Raw genomic sequence first — 25,275 nt, 5'->3', positions numbered from 1 at the left:
GGTTTGCAACTGTGGGAAAGGGTATAAATACAGTTACGAGTATAGGTTTCCTGGTGAGTGAAGATAAAAAGGTAGGCATCCTAATCAACCTCCCCCCATTCCCACCTCTTCAGCAACTCTGTCCTGAGTCATCATTTGAGTGTTTTTACCTTTTGTCTTTCACAGCTGTCTTTGCATGTCCAGAATGTGTTAAATACCTAACCTTTTCAAGGCCTTTTAGAGCATATTCACTGGAGCCAAACCATTTAGCTTTAAGTCTTAGTTCTGTCCATGTATGACCTTGGGCAAGTAATTTAAGCTCTCTGTGCCTTAGTTTACTTGTCCATAAAATGATGCCTGCCTCATGGGACTGTTAGGATGATTATAATAATATATGCAAGACACTCAGAACAGTGGCCATAATAAGTACAATATACGTCTTAGTCATTAATATTAGTTGTTTTCTGTTATGTGGAGACAGGACACAATTGGCAAATCCAAATAAAAGAAGTATCTGTGGGAGATAAATGTGATGGGGAAAGTGTGTGTGACAGAGAAAGGAGAGCAGCAGGACATTTGCTTCCGGGAATTCAAAACAATATAATTTATTTATTATACATTTAGATATTTGTAATACACACATATATAGGAAATATGAAAGTTATTTAGAGTACCTCCATGATTTTGTGTTGTTATAAATTTTATTTTAAAATAGTTTAACAAAACTCATCTTGCATTTTAATATTTTAAAATAAAACCCATTATATCAAAATCTCAAGCATCTAAAAAATTGTAAAAACCATGATTCAAGTTAACAATGATGTGTTTTGAGATTTCGTGGGTAAACATGATTTCATTTGTCTATGAAGAATTTACTCTGTTCCCTTCTGGCTTTTTCAAGGTTTTCAAAAGTGATCATGCCTCTTGGCAGCTGCAGCTTACTCTTTTCTGTTTCCAGTATGTTCTCAGCTTCACCTTAAATAAAGTACAGAAATATACAAAGTGACAAAAAGGTCAGTGTTTTGTGAAAAAATCAAATTGCTACAGTGACAAGCTGTAACATTGTGTGGAGGCATGCCTCTAAATCTCACACTTAAATATTTCACCTGTTGTCCTCAGGAGAAGCCACCTCCCAGAGGAAGGTCATTCTATCCTTTGTGAGGAAAAGGAATTCTGAAGACTGAGAGAGAGAGAGATCAGTCAGGGGCACCTGGATAGCTCAGATGGTTAAGCCTCTACCTCTGGCTCAGGTCATCTGGGATCAAGCCCCACGTAGGGCTCCCTGCTCAGCAGGGGGTCTGCTTCTCCCTATCCCTCTGCCCCTCCTCCCTGCTGGTGTTCTCTCTCTCTCTCATAAATAAATAAATAAATAAATAAAATTATAAATAAATCTTTGAAAGATCAAATAGATGCTGTAGGTTTTACTTGACAGAAGACAGCATTTTAAAATGTAGAAGAGAAAGAATACCAAGTAATATTTTTTTCCTTGAAGGAAAGTCAGGATGGTAAGCATTAGTTGTGTTTGGAGGGGTTTGGGACAGAGAAACCAAATATAGTCTTTGCTATATTGCCCCTGAATATGTAAGTGACATGAGAGAAAATAAAGCTTAATAAATTTCTGCTTTTTCGGGAAAGCTGATCTTTTACTTGAAACCACTTGTAAATACCCAAAATAATATTAAATGTTCTTTAGTCTGCATACATACATACACACAAGTATAAGCATTTTTATAAACAATTCCTCTTTCAAGTAACAGCTAGTAATTTCTTAGGCCCAGTTAAAGAGTAATTAGCAAAATTTTTTAAAAATTATAGTATACATGGTTAACATTCTATAAACTTTCCTTGGGAATGAAAGCAAATGTTTCTTTTTAAGCACTTTTCTTTTTAGCACACTATTAATTTATACTCTGGACCCAACAGGGCAGGCGGCAATTTTCAAATTATAACATTTCAACCATCTGCAATCACCTTTTTTTTTTCTTTTTGCCCTCAGTCTTAAATAGTTAGTAAAAATCATTATAAATTATATGTAATTAGACACAGGGTGCCTGGGTGGCTCAGCTGGTTAAGCGTCTGCCTTTGGCTCAGGTCATGATCCCAGGATCGTGGGATCAAGCCCCACATCTGGCTCCCTGCTCAGTGGGAAGCCTGCTTCTCCTTGTCTCTCTGCCGGCTCATGCTCTCTCTTGCTCACTCTCTCTCTCAAATAAATAAATAAAATCTTTAAAAAAATATATGTGATTAGGCCTTTAATGACAGACTAAATGTTTCCATGTGATAGTGCCTCACATATGGCAAATTCTCATGCATTTGCAGAAAGGCTGTACAATCCCGATAAAGGATTGTTTATCTTGGGTTCATCACTAGTTAACAGGGCTAAATGTTATAACCTAAACTTTCAAATACCTCAAGTTTCCTGGTAGACTATAAAGTTGTATTTTTTTTAAAACAGGAAATTCCCACCTGTCTTGAAAGTTTAAAATGGTATGTTCTGTGGACTCTGATGGACCTGTAATAAAATTACTTCCCAAATATACAATCATGATGTTCCTAGAAAATAAACTTGTTCTCCATTAGTAATATGTTCAAGTGAATACTGTGTAATAGACTTGACATTAATTTTTATGAGGCACTGAGAATTCTAATGTCCATATAAGCAATGAAACAGAGTTGAACTCGGACTAATGAATTCTTAAGCAGATGATTAACATGAAACTGAATGGTTATTGAAATGGGCTTTAACATTGGTAAATCAGTTGTGTAGTTAGTTTCCAGCTTAAAATGGGATTGTACTCCAAAATTTAATTTGTAGCTCAGTGTTTTAGAACTCGGAATACATTTTCCCATAGTGATGATGCAATAAATCACTTGCTAGGCCACCAACAAAAAACTGTTAAGTCCACAGTATAGCTGAGCTATGATACCAATAGTGCTTGACCCCAAGGGACCTTGTAGCAGAGTTTCTGTGTGGAAAACGTATTGCCATCTTCAGTGGGAATTTTTTTTTTAAAGATTATTTATTTATTTATTTATTTGACAGAGATAGATAGCCAGCAAGAGAGGGAACACAAGCAGGGGGAGTGGGAGAGGAAGAAGCAGGCTCCTGATGTGGAGGAGCGGAGGAGCCCGATGTGGGACTCAATCCCGGAACGCCGGGATCACTCCCTGAGCCAAAGTCAGACGCCTAACGACTGCGCTACCCAGGCGCCCCTTCAGTGGGAATTTTTAAGAACATATAATCCTTGTAACTCCCTAGGCCTGGGAAAGAGATTTTCTACTGCCTACTCCCAATACCTGCAGAGGAGCCTGCACTTCCTCCCTTCCTGTACCAAATGAGTCCCCACAGAGCTTTTAGTGATAGTGATGTGCCTAGAGATAGCCCAGGAGAGGAAAGGATGGCAAAAATGAAGGCTCAGGAAAGCACAGTTTCCAATATGCTTGGGTGGAAGGCTCAAGAAGAGGGGACACAGGGGCCCTCATGAGAGAGTCTTCCTGGTAGAGGAATGGCTTCTGTGGCAGCGGTGCTATTTTCTAGGGTAATAAAAGCCAGAGTTCTGTGACAACAGCACGGTGCAGCGAATATTTAACAACCAGCTTTCCAGAAAAAGTATGTAAGTTTCTTATGAACATAAGTTTATTATAAATTTTACTTATATAAAATAGATGTAGCACATAATGTATAAAAAATAAAGTATTCGATATACTTTATTATAGATTTCTCATAGCAAATGGATTCTCGCGGAATGTTTTTATTGACTTTTGCTGAACTCTTACATTCATAGCTAACCTATAGTTGCAACTGATGAGAGAGTATAATTCCAACTTGAATGATGGTTGGTATTTTCATTTACCCTAACAAATAGGACAGAAGTGGAAACAATGACATATATTGGAACTTTTTTGTTTGGGAATGATGTAAACAACTTGGCTGAATCAGATAACAGTTTTTAAATGTTAGGAGAATATGTCCTCAATTGTTTGTGGTATTCACAATGTAATGGCTACTGACACAACAAACATTTAAGCATAATCTGCATTATTAACATTTGCTTTATCACTTCCTTAAATCTAGACTTATGGGTTGGCAAGCTTTCTTAAAAGGGCCAGACAGTAAATATTTTAGGTTTGTGTGCCCTTATGTCTCTGTTGCAGTCACTCAGCTCTATCATGGTAATGGGAACACATTCATAGACAATTCAGAAATGGATGGGCATGTCTGTGTTTTAATAAAACTTCACTTTCAAAAACATGTGGCCACCCTGCAGGCCATAGTTTGCCAAGCGCTGGCTTACACAGTCAACCAAACAATAAGTCAGTCCTTGATTCGGTGTTTGCAGATTCCATGGTGTAAATATTCCCACCATGACCAACTTTAGGCTACCAGTGGCATGCCACTGAAGTTAGAATTGTATCTGTTATCTTATTGTGTGTGTATATTGTATTTGCATTTCTACCATACAGATACGATAGATATACACAGGACAGATTATATAACTTCAGAGTACAGATAATAGTAAAATAATGAAAAACTGATAAGTTCTGAGTATTTATTGCCATTGTTTTAATATAATTAAATATAATTTTTTGTAATTTATTTAATTGTAAGTTTATCTAATTTAATGTTTAATCATGACTATATTTAATAACAGCTTACAAATTCCTGAAAATTAGACAGTTCTTGTGAGCTGGTATGAGCTGACTCCAGCGTATTGCTGTGAGAGGGAGCAGAAATGTTGGTCAATTGGAGGCTCAGGGGGAGAGGTCTTGTCAAAATATTCGTAAATCAAGGGGTCATAAGAAGAGGATCCTTGAACCAGAAAATGAATCAGGAATACACTCTAGTTTATCAAAGACTGACCTTTCATTCTTTGCAGAAGGGTTCCATATCCTAGGTCATACTGGTAGGTGAAGATGAAGCTTAGTGGAATAATAGGGAAGAGGAAGGCTGGCTTCTTCCTTCTTATTGCTCTGGTTCAAGAACAAAGAAAAAAGTATCAAGAATGACCTGTAAATACATCTCTCTATACTCAATGAAAAAAAATAACCTGCTTTTTGGAAGAATGTCCTCCATTTTAGAAGTTCCTTAGTTCATTTGAGTCTTCTGTGGAAATAGGATTTTCTTACCCACAACGCCTCACCAGATTCTGCAATTCTCAAGGGCAGAATCTGTGATTTGGCCATCCTTATTTGATGTTGAGGCTCAGATTACTCATTTAAAAAATGGTTAAGTATTGATATCTGCCCCTTAGGGATTATGGAGATAAATTTGCAGAGGCCTTGTTCTATCTTGGTGTCAAGTCAGTCCTCTTTCTAACTTATAAAATGGAGACGAGGATGGAAGAAATCTGAGAACTAGAGATAGAATTAACTATTTCTACCCTGGTTCTACATTTACTTCTAAGTACTAAGCTATAAGGGGTTACATATACACTATTGGGACCAAAGTCCTATCTTGGCCAACTTGATAGTAATATGATAATGTCAAAAACAAAAAGAAGCAAATTAAGAAAAATTTAAAGTAAATAGCAAACATACCCAGCTGTTAAAGAGATGGCTGCGATGCCAAAAAAAGTTCCAAAATATTTGAGGAATTCCCGAGACCAAGCAATCTGCAAGGCCATTTGTCTTTCTCTCATTTCATTCTGCATCATTAGCTGCCTTTCCAGCTGAGGATGAAACACATGACAGAGTCTGGTTGTTCATCTTTTTATTCTGAGCACAGAGTTAATAATCTGCTTTTCCAGGGGACTGTCATTCTTCAGTTGCTTTGATTTCTCTCTCTCTCTTTTTTTTTAATCTCAGTAGACTTTGACTAAAGTTCCTCTGGATAGCTATCCCCGCCTGTCACCTTGGCAGTGATCTTCCTGGAATATATACAGAATGGATGTGATATTTTTCTTCTGTGTCCTGAGGTCTCGAATGCATGTGATCTGGAGCTTTTATTCAACCCTAAAATACATGTTCAGCCTATTCTGTCGTTCTGAGGAAAGATCTATGTGCCTTTAAATGCAGGTACATCTTACTGATCTTTATTACAACTTGCACTGAAATAATTTTGCCTTCCAAATTTATCTAACTGAAAATTGACATTCATTTGGAGTAGCGGGTCCATATCATATTATTATATGATGGTAGAGGATATTTTTCTGAGACATCAATGGAGATTTTTCTTTGCCACTATTCTCTTGATGCCTCAAGTCCTTTGTCACTTTAGTCAGTGTCTTTCCCTGCATTGGAGCAGAAAGCGGGTATAGTCCAGAACACAGAAGGAGACTGGATTTCTGGATGGATTTTTAGAAAACACACAAGAGAAGCAATAGTCTAAAAGCTCATTATTTTGAGAAAGATTGTTGAGAAAGAAAAGTTTTTAAATTCTAAAATCTTGGCACTGTGTATCACTAGCAGAACCTAGAGGAGAGCAAGCATAGAATTCATGATATAAACCATAGGGTGGGGAGGAATGAGTAATAATGTGACTCAGTTTTTACTTCTTGCCTTCTTGCTACTGTGAGAAGAAATTGGAAGAGGAAAAAGGAGACTTTAGATATAAAGATGGGGCATGGTTCCTTGGCCTCTCTTAGGATTGAAACTCTGGAGAGTTGTGGTGGATTTGGGATTTGGGGATCCCTGGACAGAGGGCACTTGTGGACCTATCTTCTGTCAAGAATTCTGGGAAGGGACAACTAAAGTAGAGCAGCCATGGTTGGAGGGCAGATCTAAGCTTAGAGCAGCCTGAGAGAGGCCACGCCCTCAGCTGCCAAGGGGTGTGGAGAATGTCTGCAAGGTTCTCATATCAACCTCTAGAGGGACACAGAAGGTAGCTGAGAATTGAAAGTGGGTGGCTTAGTAAGTAGTTAATAAAACGTAGAGACTGGGACCCTTTAGCAGACACTTAGGTAGAGGCCATAAAGCAAGTGCTGGGCAGAGAGAGAAGCTGGATGTCAGAGGATTAGCAGCGCCATAGAGTGCAGAGATGATGGCCAAACCAACCTGAAACGTGTTGGAACACCCAGAACAGATCACCTGGCGCTGCGCAGGTTGATCAAACAGAAAATAACTACAGAAACCTCTTCCAACCAGATAAGCCTTCCCCGTGACCATGCCACTCGAGCTCACTTGGACTCAAACCTAGACTGCTCCAGGAAAAAAATGGACAGAGAAGGGGAGGGGGCCAAGCTGAATTCACAAAGAAATGAGTTTTAAGAAGAAGTAATTGAGTCACTTTGATTTGTCAAAATTAAATTTGCCTTCAGCAGTAGAAATTGACGTTCATTTTGGGTTCAGTTAGAGAGTAAGGAGTGTTTTTGCATACATGATTTATTTAGCATGTGAAATTCTTCCTTGCTATATTACTTATTTTAAAAACTTAAATGATATTTCATAGCATCCCTCCAAAGTGATGTAGAATGCATGAATTTATCATTTGTGTTGTTACCAAAAGGCAGCCGGATCCAATCATGACACACATGAATGCAGAATCAGTGGTTCTGAATCTTACCTGCACATTGTGAGCATCTAGGGAGCTTTTCAAAATCTCAGTGCCCAGGCCCACATGTCAGACCAATGAAACCAGGATTTGGAGTTAGGACCAGTCATTAGTATTTTTTAAAGTTGCCCAGTAATGCCAGTGTACTGCTAGGATTGAGAACCACTGCCTGAAGAAACTCACAACCTAGTTTTTTCCCACCAAAGATCAAGCTGAAATATCAGTCTGAAAACTGATCCTCTTGGGACTCTTAAAAGATTGGGGACAGAGGGCTTTTTAAGGTGGTGGAACTCAGCTGTATAGTACTATCATGGTGGATACATGATACACTGCATTTGTCAAAGCCCTTTAAACTTCACAGCACAGAGTGAACCTCATTGTCTACAGTAATGGGGCATCCTGGATGGGATTCTGGGACAGAAAAGGGACATCAAGGAAAAACTAATGAAATTTGAATATGGAATTTATTTAAAAGTGATATACCAATGTTAATTTCTTAGTTGTGACAACTGTGCCATAGTAATGTAAGACATTAACTGTAGAGTATACAAAGGGTAAGGTATTCAAGAACTCTGTCCTCTTTTTCTATAAAACTGTTCTAAAATTTATTTTTAAAAATGGTTATGAACAAATCTTATATTCTGGGTCTCTTCTACTGATAAGAATAGAGGCATCTGGGGTGCCTGGGTGGCTCAATCCTTAAGCTTCTGCCTTTGGCTCAGGTCATGATCCCAGCATTCTGGGATCGAGCCCCGCATCGGGCTCCCTGCTCAGTGGGAAGCCTGCTTCTTCCTCTCCCGCTCCCCCTGCTTGTGTTCCCTCTCTCTTGCTGCATCTCTCTCTGTCAAATAAATAAATAAATAAATAAATAAAATCTTTAAAAACAAAAAAAGAATAGAGGCACCTATCTCCATATATCATAGATAAATTGTGAAAATCAACAAGATTGTGTAGCAACAAACTCTGAGCCTAGAGTAAAAAAAAAAAAAACCTATGCATAACTTTTTCACGGGTAAAAATTTTCTGATGAAAGATATCATTGAGCTATAATTTTAATTCTCAATTAAAGCTTTATTAACTACCTCATACTTCGTAAAATTATGCTTAAAATCAGGTCCAGATCTAAATATATTTAAAAATTCAAATTAATTAATACGGGGCACATGGGTGGCTCAGTTGGTTAAAGGTCTGCCTTCAGCTCAGGTTATGATCTCAGGGTCCTGGGATAGAGACCGGAGTTGCATCCTGCTCCCTGCTTCGCAGGGAGTCTTCTTCCCCTCTCCCTCTGCCTGTCCTCCTACTCATGCTCTCTCTTTCTCTCTCTCTCTCAAATAAATAAATAAAATCTTAAAGAAACCAACTTAGTTGATAATTTATTACCAAACTTTTTCAGTAGCCATAAAGGGATAATTATATTGATGCAGTTATTAATTTACCAATTATAGGCATCATGTAACTAAGTGTACATTCATTTTCACCCTTCTTTCCCCAGTGTTGACATTAATGAGAACTAGGAGCAAAAGAGAACATGTACAGTAAGTTTCCTTAGCAGTCTTTAACCCAAATCATAAATGTAAAATTCTTTATTTTATTTTAATTAATTAATTATTTTTAAAGTAATTTTAAAAGATTTGTTTACAAGAATGTTTAATTATAACTCTGTGGTCATATTCCCAGGAATAATAACTAAATCTATGTTAATTTATTTTCCTCCTTTATTTATTTATTGAAAATCAATTAACATATAGTGTATTATTAGTTTCAGGGGTAGAATTTAGTGATTCACTAGTTGTATACAACACCCAGGGCTCACTACATCAAGTGCCTAGCATAACACCCTCTAGTTCTATCCATGTGGTTGCAAATGCAAGATTTCATTCTTTCTGATGGCTAAGTAATATTCCATTGTATGTATATACCACATCTTCTTTATCCATTCATCTGTCAATGGACATTTGGGCTCTTTCCATATTTGGGCTATTGTGGACATTGCTGCTATAAACACTGAGGTGCATGTGCCCCTTTGAATCACTATGTTTGTATCTTTTGGATAAATACCCAGTAGTGCAATTGCTGTGTTGTAGGGTAGCTTTATTTTTAACTTATTGAGGAATCTCCATACTGTTTTCCAGAGTGGCTGTACCAGCTTGCATTCCCACCAACAGAGTAAGAGGGTTCCCCTTTCTCCACATCCTTGCCAACATCTGTTGGATCCTGAGTTGTTAATTGTAGCCATTCTGGCTGGTGTGAGGTGGTATCTCATTGTGGTTTTGATTTGTATTTCCCTGACGGCTAGTGATGTTGAGCATTTTTTCATGTGTCTGTTGGCCATTTGGATGTCTTCTTTGGAGAAACATCTGTTCATGTCTTTTGCCCATTTCTATTTTAAAAGAATTTTAGATCTTTTCATAATACTAATTTTTTTGTCTCTGTTATTTTTCGGTATTGCTTTACAGAACAATTTGAAATTAGAATGTTTTAGATTATGACTTCAGACTAATGACCTTATAGGTTTATCTGATACTAGTTTAACAATTATAGAACCACAGGTAATTTTAAACAGAACATAATAAAAGGGAGCTAGCTTATTAGAAACAGTTGTACATAGTAGGGGAAACCACATTCTGACCATCTTCATAAAACTGTTATATCTGCTCTTTCTTGTGTATTTTAATTCTTCAGTTTCTTTGTTTAAAAATTTTTTAGAACAGCCACAAAATTACTGATCTCAGTTATTTGTCGATCTCTTGAGTTCAGAAGGGACAGTTACATAAAGGTCCACAGACCACTTAATGCAAGTTTCCCTTTACTACAATAATAAAATGATTAATTTTTACTTGGACACACAAAACGTTTTCAGAGCACAAAGAAGGCAATGACATTGTCCTATAAGTTGTCTTTATTACATTTTTTTAAAATTGGAGCCTTTTCTATTTTGAGAAATAATTAGGGCATTCTCGAAAAAATTCAATTATTTCTGTGTTTTTAGTTTCCAGTGATCTTTTAACTTATGCATAATGTATTCCCAAGTAACAGAACAGTTGTGTTTTTATTTGCCTAATTGGGCAATGACAAAAAGTATTCTATGTGTCCTGCCACAAAAGAGGTTTATTTTTATCAGTAATGAAAATATTTCATATTTGTCTATGACTTTGTTAAATTAACAGAAACATTATTGATACTCTCTAAACTAAAAGCAAAATCAGAATTTCAGGTAAACAGAAAATAAACTAAGATTGTTAAAATAAAGCAACTGTAATGAAAGCTGTGACAAGTAGATTTATCCTTAATTTGTTCTACAGATATTTTATTTTTTTTCTACAGATATTTTAAATGCTCAACATCCAGTAAGTAGTTTGGAGAGAATCCAGAAGGGGAAATGAATAATAAGTTTGAGCTTTAAAAAAAGGGGGGCACTATTTTTTTTTACAGATGACTTAAGAAAATAATTGAACATAAACAAAATTATAGTAGTATTTAGAAGCTTAAAAGCTTTGCTTACAACATCTCATTATACACCTTCCTATAAAGATTAAACACAATTAAATCCATTTTTACTCCCAGATGTTTGCAAACAGTAAGGTCACCCTAAGTAAAAAATACAAATGCCAGTTTGGCAAAAACCCTTTATGTTAAGTTATGGATTCCAAAATGTATCGACTCAGGTCAGATGTAAAACCTAGCTGCAAGGGAGTCTGGGAAATATGCCTTTGGCTTTCCAGCCTCTGTTGTATGGGCAGGCACTCTATAAGGGTGGAATGGAATGGAACATAAGTTAAAAGATCCAATCAGCATTAACTGCCACAAAAGGTATTATCTCAGTTTACAGTTGAGGAAACTGATAATCAAAGTTTGAGTGATTTTTCCTTGTGGCCTCACCTATTAGATAGCAGACCTGGGATTCTGACCCAGACCTGCCTGTCCCAAAATCCAAATATGCAGTCTACTGTAAGTGTACTTGCAATAATCAAGTCAGTATAGAAAATCGGGGTGAATGGATAGGGTATGTGATTACCATCTGAAAAGCCGTATTAATTAATTAATTAATGCCAGAATTCTAGAAAGACTGAATAAAGAGCTCTGAATTGACCTGGGGTACAGATTGACTTGAATTCTTCTGTTTAAATCTCTTTGAAAGAACCTCAATAACACACTGCCTCCAATTTCTCACCAGCATTTCATGCCTCCCTTCCCTTAGTGATTTCAGTGACCACCACTCTCTGATTGTGAGCCTGCCAAGGTCCTTATAAGACCCCTTCTCAATGCCATATCTAATTCCTCAGAGAACTGGGAGGCACCACCACTTCCAAATAATGACCATGGTCTGCAGACTTGACTGTCTAAACATTTCTTGAAATGTGGCCTCCCCTATTCTGTGGCACAGGCATGGGTTTGGTGCTCCAAGTGAAGAGCTCTGAGGGAGAACAAAGCCAGCCCATGGCTTTTTTTTTTTTTTAAGATTTTATTTATTTGAGAAAGAGAGAGAGGACGCACGCCCTTGAGCACGAGCAGTGGGGAGGGGCAGAGGGAGAGAGAGAAGAGACTCCCCACTGAGAAGGGACCAGACAAGACAACGCAGGGCTCCATCCCAGGACCCGCAGATCATGACCTGAGCTGAAGGCAGATGTTTAACCTGCTGAGCCATCTAGGCACCCCCAGCCCATGGCTTTATAAGGAAAATAGTGTCTGTGCTCAAGATGAGGTCAGAATAAGAAGCTAAGGAAGTTCTGAAAGATCAAGACCTGCTCCCCTTCTATAAATGGGATACAAAGGAAAAAGGCAACTCCTAAGAACGGACAAGCACTGGAACCTTTTCCAGAAAAGGTCCTTCCAATCTTCTGTTTACTTTCCCCCAGAATTTCCTGCTTAGCCATCTTCTCTTGGTCTTCCAGTAGCTGATGATCTCATCACCTTGTAGTCTCCAACTACCACCTCTTGTTGATGACTTATGAATTATAAATCTCCATCCTAGAACTCTTGTAGTGGTAGATACTATTTCCATCTACTTTCTGGGCACCTCTCCTGGGACTTCATAGGTCTTACCAAAATGTCTCTGCATATCTCTTGAATCCAGTCTCCTTCTTCTCTGCTGTCTTTGCTCCAGCTCCAGCCCAGACCATCATTATCCATCAACAAAAGCACAGTATTATCACCATCTGTGTTCTCTGTTCCTAGTTTCTTCCTCATCCCATCCATTTTTTTCATACTTCTCTCTTTATCTTTGTTTATATTTATATTCCTGTCTTAAAAATGATTCTTCTATTACTTTCCTACTGGAAACCTTTCACTGGTTCTTTAACTCCTAGACATGACATGGCCTTTAAAAATCCTATTCTGGCTTACCTCTTGGGCTTCATGTCCTGCCAGTCTTCTCCTAGACTCCAGCCACCAGCCCTTACCTGTCCCAACCATATCCACCTTTCCACGTGTTTTTTGCTTATGGAAGGAGATAGACTTTGGGGTTGCATGGACTAGGTTCAAGTTCTAGTTATGTCACTTACGTGCTATGTGATTGTGGTTAAGACCCCTAAATGTCTTGACTCCAATTTCTCTATCTTTAGGAGCAACATAGCTATCTTACAGGTTGTTTTCCTAAATAACGTGGCATATTGCAAGGGACTGGTGCATCATAGCCATTGGTGTATGTTAGTCTCTTTGTCTTGTTTTTTGCTCTTATCTCCTGTCCCTGGTGGATAGTTAGGTTTAGAGCCTTATTCTTTCACTTTCTTCACTCTCTCTTTCTTGGAGAGTTTACCTGTTTTCCTGACTTTAAAGTTCCTCTTTGCCGAAGGCTCCCACATCTCTTTCTGGATGCTGCCAGCTGCGGCATTCCTGGCACTATCCTGAACTCAAAAGTCCCTATACTGCAGTCGTTGTTTCCTCCTGACCAGCTCCTCTGCCAGCTCCTTGTAGTCTTCAGAGGCTCTGGGATTCTCCCAAGGGAATGAAAACTTTGGTTTCGTTTTCAGGTTACCCCTTTTCTTAATCCCCCAAGTATCTAATTCAGAAATTCCACCAACTTTTCTTTTGAAAACCCCGTTTTCCTTTCCTTCCACCTCCCCTGGAATACAAGTCCTTACCACCTCAGATCTTGGCTACTGCAGTGGCCCCATGCTAGCCTTATATGTCTAGCCTGTGGTATAAGTCTATTAAGAAAGCACTGTGGCCCAGACATTACTAATGTGCACTCTGGGGCAGACTGCCTGCATGTGAAGCCTAGTTCCATCACTTGCAAGCTGTCTGGATTTTGGTGAGTTCTTGCATTTTTCTGCCTCAGTTTTCTCATCTGTAAAATGGAGCAAATGACCATGCTTACCTCTTAAAGAGTTGGTACAAGGATTAAATGAGCAAATACTTGCAGAGCAGAGTTTTAATAACGGTTCAGTAAAAGTTAGTTGCTATTATTTGCCTAGAAAATAGATATTAAATTTTAAGATTGATTTTTTATAAATATCAGTTCTGCTCCTGTTGCTGCCCTGCTCAAAAACTTCTAATGCTTCTCTTTTTGCCACATCACACGTAAATGCTCTGCTCAGCTTTCCAGGTCCTCCAGCCCAGGTCTGTGCCCTCAGACAACCTCATATTCTGCTACAGCCCTTCCCAGCTGTGGTCAGCCTGGCCTCCTGCAGTTTCCTGGATGGGACTCCAGTCCTCTCTTCCCAGCCCTGTGACCTCAGTTAAGTCAGAACATATCTAAGCTTCAGTTTTCTCATCTGTAAAATGGGCACAGTAACAGTACCTACCTCACGGGTTTATTTACTTAGGAGTCAAAAAAGAAATTATGTATACAGAGCATCTTTTCTTTCTTTTTCTTTTTTTTAACCTGCTTGGGGTGATTGGAAGAAAGGATGTTTGTACGGGAAGAGCAGAAGCAGCTTTACATAGTACAATCAGAAATACATTTCTGTAAATCTTGAAGCCTAGGGAAGTAAAAATGTGTTTCAGGGGAAAAAGATAAAATCTCCACAGAAATGAACATATTATTCCTAAATGCTAATGGCTATTGAGTCATTTACTTCCTATAACAGTCTGTTCGGCAGATGTTACTGACATCCCCATTTTTCCAGCAGAGGAAACTGATGGTAAGAATGATGAGGTAACTCACCAGTATGTGTAGTTCTGTATGTAATGGGTTTTCTTTTACCTCTTAGATAAAGAAACTGTAGCTCCAAAGTTTAAAAGGCACATGCAAATTTGTAGGATGAGTGCTTGGCAAGGCTAGAGCTCCTTTTCTGGACTGTTAATCCAATGTTCTCAATAAAACACATCTTCCCTAATATTTATTTTCAGATAATAGGTCACGCTGTTCAGTTAGGAATAGAATGTTTTACATAACCTACTTAATTCACAAGATGTTTACTTTATTACAAATGTAACTTACCCAACGATAATCAGTAACTTCTTTATAGAATGAACTTTAAATGTTGTAATAGCTGGTTACAAATGGAGTTACAATCTTCCAAAGATTAGCCTAGCATCTTAATTTTTGTCAGTTGACAAGAACAGGCCAAAAAATAAAAACAAAAAGAAATACAGAAATGCTACATTTTCAGCAATATCGGGGAATCAGCTGTTCATATTTAAAAGCATTATCGAGAGAACTAAAATATACTCCTTTAAGCAAGAAGATTTGCAAAAGATTTCTAACCATTTTAATAGACATTTGTCTAAAAGCTATATACTGCTTTTACTCTGGTATACAGTATAATATGCTGTTGCCTTCATAATAGAATATAGCAAACCAAAGTTGTTTGATGGCTTATTTATTTATAAATTTAATTAGTTAGTGGTTATATACCCTTTTCCAGGAAGGTTTGGAGGCAGTTTGAACATTAGGAGACTTCTTTTTGTAAAGATACAGAGTCATCATTAGTTCTCCTGTGCTGTAATGCAGGGGTGCTGCCAGAGTTTGCTGAGTAGCCCTAGGCCTCTGGGTCTATCTTCGTCTCCTCCTATATCAAGTAGTTATTTCTCATTCTTAGTAGTAAATCCTCTTCTAAGCACCAGTCTTTCCTGGATTCTCTCTCTACTCTTTGTCTTCCTCTCATTCTTTCTCAATGATCTGTTGCTTTTATTTGTTTGAGGGGCAGTAAGGGAGCAAAGCTTGCTAGAACTGTATAAAACAAAAATGTATACATTCCTAATACATCCTAATAGGGACCTGAAAGTCAGGGGCCTCCATGGGTATGTTGCATGCATTTTAGAACATGGCCTTGCTATAATTATTTGGTTCTTTTGTCTTTAAGTATTTCTTCTTGCTTCCTCATCATGTTCCAGATAAGAGGTTTTCAAATAGATGACTTTGGTCTCATGAGATACCATTATAGTCAAAATAAAATGGGGAGTATATTGCTTACACCTCTTATAATAATAGCCAGAAAATTTGTGAAGTACTTATTTTCAGGAATTGAGCCAAAGCAAAAGAGAAGTAAAACAAAAAACAAAAAGACAAAACTAAACCCCCCTGAATACCTCCTATCTTCTCAATGAGTTGTGCTTCTAATCCTACATTTTGATAACTTCAGGGAATCCTGAAACTGAAGATTTTTATCCAATAAAAAGTCCTTTTGTACTTTCATGTGGTTTTATTACATCCAGAAATGTTCTAAATCTAAAATAAGTCTTCCTGCTTCAGAAGATGGAGAAATCCAGAGCAAGAAACAGATAAGAGTGATTAAAGGCTATGTTGAGCAAAGGCCTTCCCACCTGGTTGGCTGAAATTTTTTATTTTATTTATTTTTTTATTTTTTTATTTTTTATTTTTTAAAGATTTTATTTATTTATTCGACAGAGATAGAGACAGCCAGCGAGAGAGGGAACACAAGCAGGGGGAGTGGGAGAGGAAGAAGCAGGCTCATAGCGGAAGAGCCTGATGTGGGGCTCGATCACGGATCGCCAGGATCACGCCCTGAGCCGAAGGCAGACGCTTAACCGCTGTGCCACCCAGGCGCCCCTGGCTGAAATTTTTTAAACATTTTTTTGAAAAGCTGATTCTGAAATTTCCTTGGAGGAGGAAATATACAGCAAAATGGATGAACCTCAAAAATATTATGCTTACTGAAAGAAGCTGGACACAAAAGACCATGTATTGTATAATTCCATTTATGTAAAAGGTCTAGAAAAGGCAAATCTATAGAGACAGAAAGTAGATTAGCAATCTTCTGGGTCTGGTGTTGGGATCAAAAGTTTACTATAAATGAGCACAAGGGAAGTTTTGGAGGTGATGGAAATGTTCTCAGACTGGATTATGGTGATGGATGTAGAACACTATAAAATGCACTAAAAATCATTGAATTGCATCCTTACAGTGGGTGGATTTTGTATTATATAAATTACACTTCAACAAAGGTGTTTAAAAAAATAGAAATGGGACACGGTACTCTTTCAGCATCAGTCATGATAGGTAAGTAACAGCATGTGTTTATTTTGAATTATCATTAAAAACAAGGAAGATATGTGATGATATAGTTGCCTGACTACATAATTATTCCTGCATCTTTAAAAAGGTCTTTTGTGATAGCTAACAAGACAAATGAAAAAATGTTCAAAATCATTAGCCATTAGGGAAATACAAATCAAAACCACAATGAGATACCACCTTACACCAGTTAGAATGGCAAAAATTAACAAGACAGGAAACAACAAATGTTGGCAAGGACGTGGAGAAAGGCGAACGCTCTTACACTTTTGGTGGGAATGCAAGCTGGTACAGTCACTCTGGAAAACAGTATGGAGGTTCCTCAAGACATTAAAAATAGAGCTACCCTACGACCCAGCAATTGAACTACTAGTTATTTACCCCAAAGATACAGATGTAGTCAAAAGAAGGGCACATGCACCCCAATGTTCATAGCAGCAGTGTCCACGATAGCCAAACTGTGGAAGGAGCCAAGATGCCCTTCAACAGTTGAATGGATAAAGAAGATGTGGTTCATATAACAGAAAGGATGAATATCTACCATTTGCATTGACATGAATTGAACTGGAGGGGACTATGCTAAGTGAAAAAAGTCAAACAGAGAAAGACAATTATCATATGGTTTCACTCATATGTGGAACATAAGGAATAGTGTGGAGGACCACAGGGGAAGGGAGGGAAAACTGAATGGGAAGAAATCACAGAGGGAGATAAACTATGAAAGACTCTGGACTCCAGGAAACAAACTGAGGGTCACAGAAGGGAGGGGATGGAGGGAGGGGGTAACCAGGTATGGGTATTAAGGAGGGCATGTATTGCAATGAGCACTGGGTGTTACACGCAAACAGTGAATCGTTGAACACTACATCAAAAACTAATGATGTACTATATGTTGGCTAATTGACCATAATAAATAAAATAAAAATAAAATAAAATAATAAAAAGGTCTTTTGTGTTCCATTCTCAGTAATTGTTCAAAACATCTGAACCACTTGGTAAGGAATAATTTTATTTATATGCAAAGACTTTATAATTTTATAATAAAGCATTCCATCTTTACATTTATTAAAGAGGGAAGGAAAGACTGTTTAGCAGTATATATGTTTCTCTTCATAAATATTACTTTTAAGCTTCATATCCCATACATTTTCTGTTCTCATACTAAAACACACCAAATTTTCCTTGCAGTTGCAAGAGGTGGGGAGAATACTGTTTTTTTTTTTTTTCTCTATTAGTGGTTCTATAGTCTCTTCAAGTTTTCTTATCACTAATACTAATATCACCCTGTTTATTAGATGCTTACTTACCCCAAAGAGGTGCAATCTACACCACAGCAAATTTTTGGTCAAGAGGGGGAGTTGAAGTGATTTGCCTTCCTTTAAAACATTGCAGGAATATCAGCCCATCACCATTGTTGCAACGAATTTGGGGAGCTCAGCTTGTATGGTTGTTACATCTGGAGATTCTTTTATTTAGGAGAAAATATATTTGGACAGTGGCTAAAATCAGAATCCAATTAATATCAGAAAGTTAATCTAGTGATCTATAATAATTAGTAATAGGAAGAATTCATGGGGCAGGTCATCTCCAATTCTAATGAATTTTAGGCAAACCTTCAAATTAGAAGTTTCTTATTTAAACCTGATTTCAACATAAAGATGAAAGTAGGTTGTGGAAAGAATTCATTTAGTTATCCATTTCTGGGAAATAATACTTCCAATACTCATGTTCACATGTGGTTTTAAAAATAAAATACCATCTCATTATTAAAAGAAAATAACCATTAATTCCTGAAAGGGAAAAAATTGTTATTTTTATATTCTGTCCTTTTCTGATGTGTATGGGTCTAAGAGTTCTACAGAAAGGTGAGCCTGACCCAGTCATAACCAAAAAATCTTAGATTTGCTGCTGTTTAATCCCCACAGTGACACTCATTCCTCCTGCAATATAATGTTAAATAAAAACCCAAACTGAATAGCCACAGATAGGGAGAGGTCAAATTGGGAAACATATGCATAAATGTGTAGAGTTTTATGCCATAAAATTTTCTTCTATAATCCTCCTGAATGTTTTTGCTTAATGAGAAAGAGGTACATTTTTTGTTATGGCTGTTTATTCACACTGACTTCTTTTTTTGAAAACTAAAGCCTAATTTGATAGTACTGATAAACAAGCTAAGATAGGAAGTATTAAAATGATAGTGGCTTAGTATCAGCCCACATGGGCAGAAGGGGGGGAAAAGGCCACAGAAAAGAATGTGGTGGAAAAGGAAAGGCGTACACTTTCATGAAAGATACTGGCATCATTAATTCTTAGTCTGAAAGAAGACCGTACTCCCTGTGTCAGATCAAACAGAAAATGAATTCCAGGTGAACCAAAGCCCTCAGTGTACCAAATGAAATGATAACTATATTATAAGTAAAATTTGGAGATTATTTGTATAACCTTAGAGAAGCAAAGACCTTTTCAAGGAAAGCAGGAAACACAAAGGAAAAGATTAATAGATCTTATACATTAAAAATGAAAAATTCACTACTTCATACCCATTAGGATGGCTATCATTTAAAAAAAATACAGAAAATAACAAGTGTTGGCAAGAGGCAAGGATGTGAAGAAACTAGAATTGCTGTTGGGAATATAAAATGGTACGGCTGCTATGAAAAATGGTATGAGGATTTCTCAAAAAAAATTAAACAAAATTACCATATGATCCAGCAATTCCACTTCTGGTTATATTCCCAAAAGCAGTGAAAGCAGGGACTGGGATAAATATTTGTACACCCCTATTCACAGCAGCATTATTTACAATAGCCAAAAGGTGGGAGCAACTCAAATGTCCATTGACAATTGAATGAATAAGCAAAATGTGGCATGCATATATGTGTGTGTGTACATATATATGTATATATATATACATATATATGTACACACACACATATATATACACCATCATATAAATATATATGTACACAAATACCACCTCTTCTTTATCCATTCATCTATCAGTAGACACTTAAGTTGCTTTCATATATTGGCTGTTGTAAGTAATGCCACAGTGAACATAGGGATGCATATGTCTTTTTGAATTATAGTTTTCATTTTCTTTGGATAAATACCCAGAAGTAAAATTGTTGAATCATATGGTATTTCTCTTTTTAATTTTTTGAGGAACCTCCATACTTTTTCTATAGTGGCCTACCAATTTACATTCCCACCAACAGTGTACAAGGGCTCTATTTTCTCCACGTCTTCACCAACACTTACTATTTCTTGTCTTTTTGATACTAGCCATTCTAACAGGTGTGAGGTGATACCTCATTGTGATTTTGATATGGATTTCCCTGATGATTAGTGATGTTGAACATCTTTTCATGTGTCTGTTTGCCATCTGTATGTCTTCTTTGGAAGAATGTCTATTCAAGTCTTCCACCCATTTTTAATTGAGTTGTTTGTTCTTTTGTTATTGAGTTGTATATGTTCTTTATATATTTTTGATATCAACACTTTTTTGGATATATCATTTGCAAATATCTTCTCCCATTCAGTAGGTTTCCTTTTCATTTAGTTGATAGTTTCCTTCACTGTGGGAAAGCTTTTTTGGTTTAATATAATCCCATTTGTTTACTTTTGCTATTGTTGCCCTTGCCTGAGGAGACATATCCAAAAAAATATTGTGAAGACTGATGTCATAGAGCTTACTGCCTATGTTTTCTTCTAGGTTTCAGGTTTTACATTTAAGTCTTTAATCCATTTGAAGTTGTATTTTTGTGTATGATGTAAGAAAGTGGCCCACATTCATTCTTTTGTATATATCTGTCCAGTTTTCCCAATACCATTTATTGAAGAGACTGTTTTTTCCCTGTTGTATGTTCTTGCCTCTTTTTTCATAGATTAATTGACCATATAAGTATGGATTTATTTCTGGACTTTCTATTCTGTTCCATTGATTTTTTTGTGCCAGTATCATACTGTTTTGATTACTATAACTTTGTAGTACAGTTTGAAATCAGGGAACATGGTATCTCCAGCTTTGTCCTTCTCTCAAGATTATTTTGGCTATGAGGGGTCTTATGTGGTTCCATACAAATTTTATTATTTTTTCTGGTTCTGTGAAAAATGACATTGGTATTTTGATAGGGATTGCATTTAATCTGTAGATGGCTTTGGGTAATTTGGACATTTTTAACAATATTAATTCTTTCAATCCATTAGCATAGTATATCTTTCCATTTATTTTCTGTTATCTTCAATTTCTTTCATCAATATTTTCAGCATATAGGTCTTAACCTCCTTGGTTAAATTTATTCCTAGGTATTTTATTCTTTTTCATGTAATTATAAATTGGATTGTTGGGGCGCCTGGGTGGCACAGCGGTTAAGCGTCTGCCTTCGGCTCAGGGCGTGATCCTGTCGTTATGGGATCGAGCCCCACATCAGGCTCCTCCGCTATGAGCCTGCTTCTTCCTCTCCCACTCCCCCTGCTTGTGTTCCCTCTCTCGCTGGCTGTCTCTATCTCTGTCGAATAAATAAATAAAATCTTTAAAAAAAAAATAAATTGGATTGTTTTCTTAATTTCTCTTTCTGGTAGTTCATTATTATTGTATAGAAATGCAACAAATCCTGTAAATTAATTTTGTAATCTACAACTTTACTGAATTTATTTATTATTTCTAATAGTTTTAGGGTAGAGTGACAGGTATGGCCAGAGTAGAGTGAGCAAGGGGGAGAGTAGTAGAAGACAAGGTCAGAGAAGTGGTGGTGAAGGGACAGATCACTAAGAGCAGTGCTTCTCAAACTTCAATATGCATGTGAGTCACCTGAGGGATTTGTTAAGAGCAGGTTCTGATTCAGTAGGCCTAGAAGGACACACAATTCTTTCTTTCTTTCTTTCTTTCTTTCTTTCTTTCTTTCTTTTTTTCTTTCTTGACAGAGAGAGCAAGAGTAGGGGGAGGGACAAAGGGAGAAGGAGAGAGAATCTCAAGCCAACTCAGCTCTGAGCACAAAGCCCAACACAGGGCTCAGTCTCACAACCTGGAGACCATGACCTGAGCCAAAAATCAACAGTTGGATGCTTAACTGACTAAGCCACTCAGGTGCCTCTATAATTCTGTATTTCTAACGTACTCCAGTGTCAGTGCTTTTAAAGAAGGGACCACGGTTGAGTACAGAGTCTTCTTATAGGCCCTTCTGGAACTTTTGCTTTTACTCTGTGGAAGATGGGAAACTGCTGGAGGATTATGAGTAGGAATTTGTGTAATTTGACATTTTAACAGGATCAGTCTGACTTTTAATACGTACATAAGAGAGATGAGCATATATGTTTACTACTCATAGCAGCAATTAGCATAATAGACCCAAACCGGAACCAATCCATATATCCATCAACAGTAGAATGGATAAATAAATCATGGTTTTATGTAATAGAAAAAATGTTTGGAAAAAATGAATTATTGCTATAAGCAACAATGTGAATAAACAATGTGGACATAATATTGAATGAAAAAACAAGACACAAAACAGTACATATTGTATGATCCCATACATATGAAGCATTAGCATGGGCAAAACTAATTTATGACGGTGGAGGTCTGGATAATGGTTGCCTTTAGCAGTGGGAGAGAGAAGCGGGAGGAAGCCTTCTGGGGCTAGAAATGTTCTATATATTGATCTGGGTGGTAATTATGTAGGTATAAACATACGTAGAAATTTATTGATCTGTACACATAAGATTTGTTCACTTTACTATGTCTGTGATACACTTCAACATAAAAAGAAAAGAAGAAGTTGTAGGGGAGCAGTTAGGAGGCTATAGCACTAATCCAGGCAAAAGATTGGGGTTTGGAGCAGAGTGATAGCAATGGAGATGGTGAGAAGTGGTTGGATTCAGGATATGTTTGGAATTTAGAGCTGAAAGTGATTTTTCTGATGGACTGGGTAACATGGTGTGAGAGAAAGGGAAGAGTCAGAGGTAATCCTTGCTTTGTAGCCTGAGCACAGCACGGTGGTGCCACTTATGGGGATGGGGAAGCCTCCAGGATTAGCAGATTTGATGGATAAGAATGGGATCCAGTGGGGTGAGAATGAGGAATTGTGGTTTCGACATGTTAGCTTGAGGTGTTTATGGACATCTAGGTAGATAAGCCAAGTAGACAGTATGATAAGTCTGGGGTAGAAATAGAAATTGGAAGTCATCAGTTATATAGGTGATATTTGAAATTACAAGATTGGACGAGATCCCCTATGAAGTGAGCACAGATGGAGAAGAGAAGACAACTGTGATATGATCCAGGGCTGCTCCAGGAATGTGTAACAGTCAGGGAACAGAGGAGGCAAAGGAGACTGAGCTGGATTGACTAGTGAAGGAGGAGAAACAGGAAGTGTGGTTTCCCAGGAAGCGCTGAGGAGTGTGTTTCAAGGAGGGAGTTATCAGTGATCAACTGTGTCAAGAGCTGTTGAGAAGGATGCCTGGGTGGCTCAGTCAGTTAAGCATCTGCCTTTGGCTCAGATCATGATACCAGAGTCCTGGGATCAAGTCCCCATATCGGGCTCCTTGCTCAGGAGGGAGCGTGCTTTTCCCTCCCCCTGCTTGTGCGTGCTCTCTTTCTCTCTCTCTCTCTTTCTCTCTCTCTGTCTCTCTCTCTCTCTGACAAATAAAAAAAAGGGAGTTGTTGAGAAATTGAGACAAGGACTGAGAGATTAATTCTGTTGACTAGTGAACATTGGAAACCATGCCTATCATATAGTAAGCACTCAAATATCACAGGCTATATGGAGAAATATCATGGGGAATAAACATTAAAACCAATATAAACTCACTGTTCTTAGCAAGAGATATTTTTGCAGTGAAGAAAATAAAAATTCTTCAGAAATGAGCTCACTCTTTCATTCTTTCTTCCTAAACCTTGAGGTTTTGGCTTCAAATAAGCAAGTACCAGACCTAGGGAGCTAGCCTAGCCTTCAGTAATCCTGGTCCTACAGATCATAGAGAAATGAAGTGTTTTCTTGGCCTGTTCTGCAGTTTAAAGACTGCCCAAACTTGTGATGGAATGTGCCTCTCCTGGGAAACAGGACGGCCACTTATTCAACCTCCTTATGCTTTAATTTCCTCATCTACAGACTGGAAGTAATAGTAGTAGCAATGTCATAGTGTGTAACAAGGATTACAAGGGTTAATCTGTACAAAGAGTAGAATAGTACTTGGCACATAGAAAATACTAAGTATTAGATATTTATTATCTTATCATAGTGATATCAGTGTCCTCCAGCTAAAGACCCCCAGGAACACACCTATAGTTAAAAAAGTAGTGTTCATTGACTTTTTGCAGTGAAAGAGACACACACAATGGGAGCCATGGTGTGTCTCAGTAAGAGGATATTAGAAGAGATTTATAGCATATGGACATGTGTTAGATAATTTGGGAGAAGGTTCAAAGATCATTGGACTGGGTGTTGTCAGAAAGTGGGAATAATTCCATGATTGGATATTTTAAGTCTTCTTACCTAGAGGGCAGGAGGAACTAAGCAGGTGTAAGGGGTAAAGAGTAAAGAAGCAGCAGCACTCATATTAGTCAGCATGGGGGGGATGCGTAGTCATTTCTGTAGTTTGGACAATGCTCACGTCTTTGTCTGTGTTCTGATATGATTATAGAGTGGTCCTGTCTGATGGTGGTGATCTGCGAAATTGTTTGTATTCCATAGGAGAACACACGGCCTGTCAGGGGTACTGTTTTTCTTTTTCAGTCTGTACAAACTGACATGTGCTTTGAGGGGGTGATTAAAAGACTCTGGGAAGATTTTTGAAGTTTCTTCTGACAACATCTGAGTAAGGAGTCATCAAGGAGAACCTGGGGAGGTGGCCAGAGAGGTAAATTCTGCATATTTAGATCTAGGTGTACCCATCATCTCTGCTTTGCAGATGGTCCACCCTCTGGAAGCTCTCAGAAAGGGATAGAAATTTAGTGGGTCACCCAACATGATACCAGAAAGAAAACAGGAAAGTGACAGGAGTTTGCTTCTGGCTCATGGAGGGAAGAGAGTCTGGCATGCACTACAGGATATGATGGCATTCTTCTTGGTGACCTAAAGCCATTACAAACATGAAGTGGAGGAACTAGCTTCAAAGTAGCTAGTTGACCTTCTCTGAAGGACAGGGCCCTTGGGAACTCCCAGCCAGAATGCACATCAGGAAAACTGAACCATCAAAGAGAACTGTCAAGGAGTGAGGAGCAAGGGTGAGGTTAGCAGGGGCCTGAAGTGTAAAATACTCAGGAGGGTTGGTTTAGTGTGGCCAGAAGCACTAGGAAGGTATCTTTTGAATCAGATATTCATTGAAGAAACCTAGTAGAATCAGGAGAAACCAATGCAGTCTGTCTAGAAGGTTCTGAAACCCT

At 37.7% G+C, this 25,275-nt stretch overlaps 1 protein-coding gene across 6 annotated transcripts in view; it reads right to left on the bottom strand.

Annotated features, from left to right (window-relative positions):
• Window positions 1-565: 565 nt before the first annotated feature.
• Window positions 566-25,275, bottom strand: part of PLGRKT (plasminogen receptor with a C-terminal lysine) — a 51,187-nt gene continuing 26,477 nt past the window's right edge. For 4 of the 6 annotated variants that reach the window (XM_045772473.2, XM_087858893.1, XM_045772476.2 and 1 more), the window contains 3 exons: window positions 5,518-5,648; window positions 4,841-4,950; window positions 566-954 (listed from right to left, as the gene is read on the bottom strand). In XM_045772473.2, coding sequence (XP_045628429.1) covers window positions 833-954; window positions 4,841-4,950; window positions 5,518-5,648 — 363 coding nt within the window. In that variant the 3' untranslated portion in view covers window positions 566-832. The remainder of the gene's footprint in view (window positions 955-4,840; window positions 4,951-5,517; window positions 5,649-25,275) is intronic. The other 2 variants (XM_087858894.1, XM_045772474.2) reach the window with 1 other exon arrangement.

Source organism: Ursus americanus, chromosome 34 (genome assembly GCF_024610735.1).
Source record: "Ursus americanus isolate L20-20 chromosome 34, mUrsAme1.1.p, whole genome shotgun sequence".
NCBI lineage: Eukaryota > Metazoa > Chordata > Mammalia > Carnivora > Ursidae > Ursus > Ursus americanus.
The sequence above is the reverse complement of the archived record's forward strand: the minus strand, read 5'-3'. Positions and strand labels throughout refer to the sequence as shown.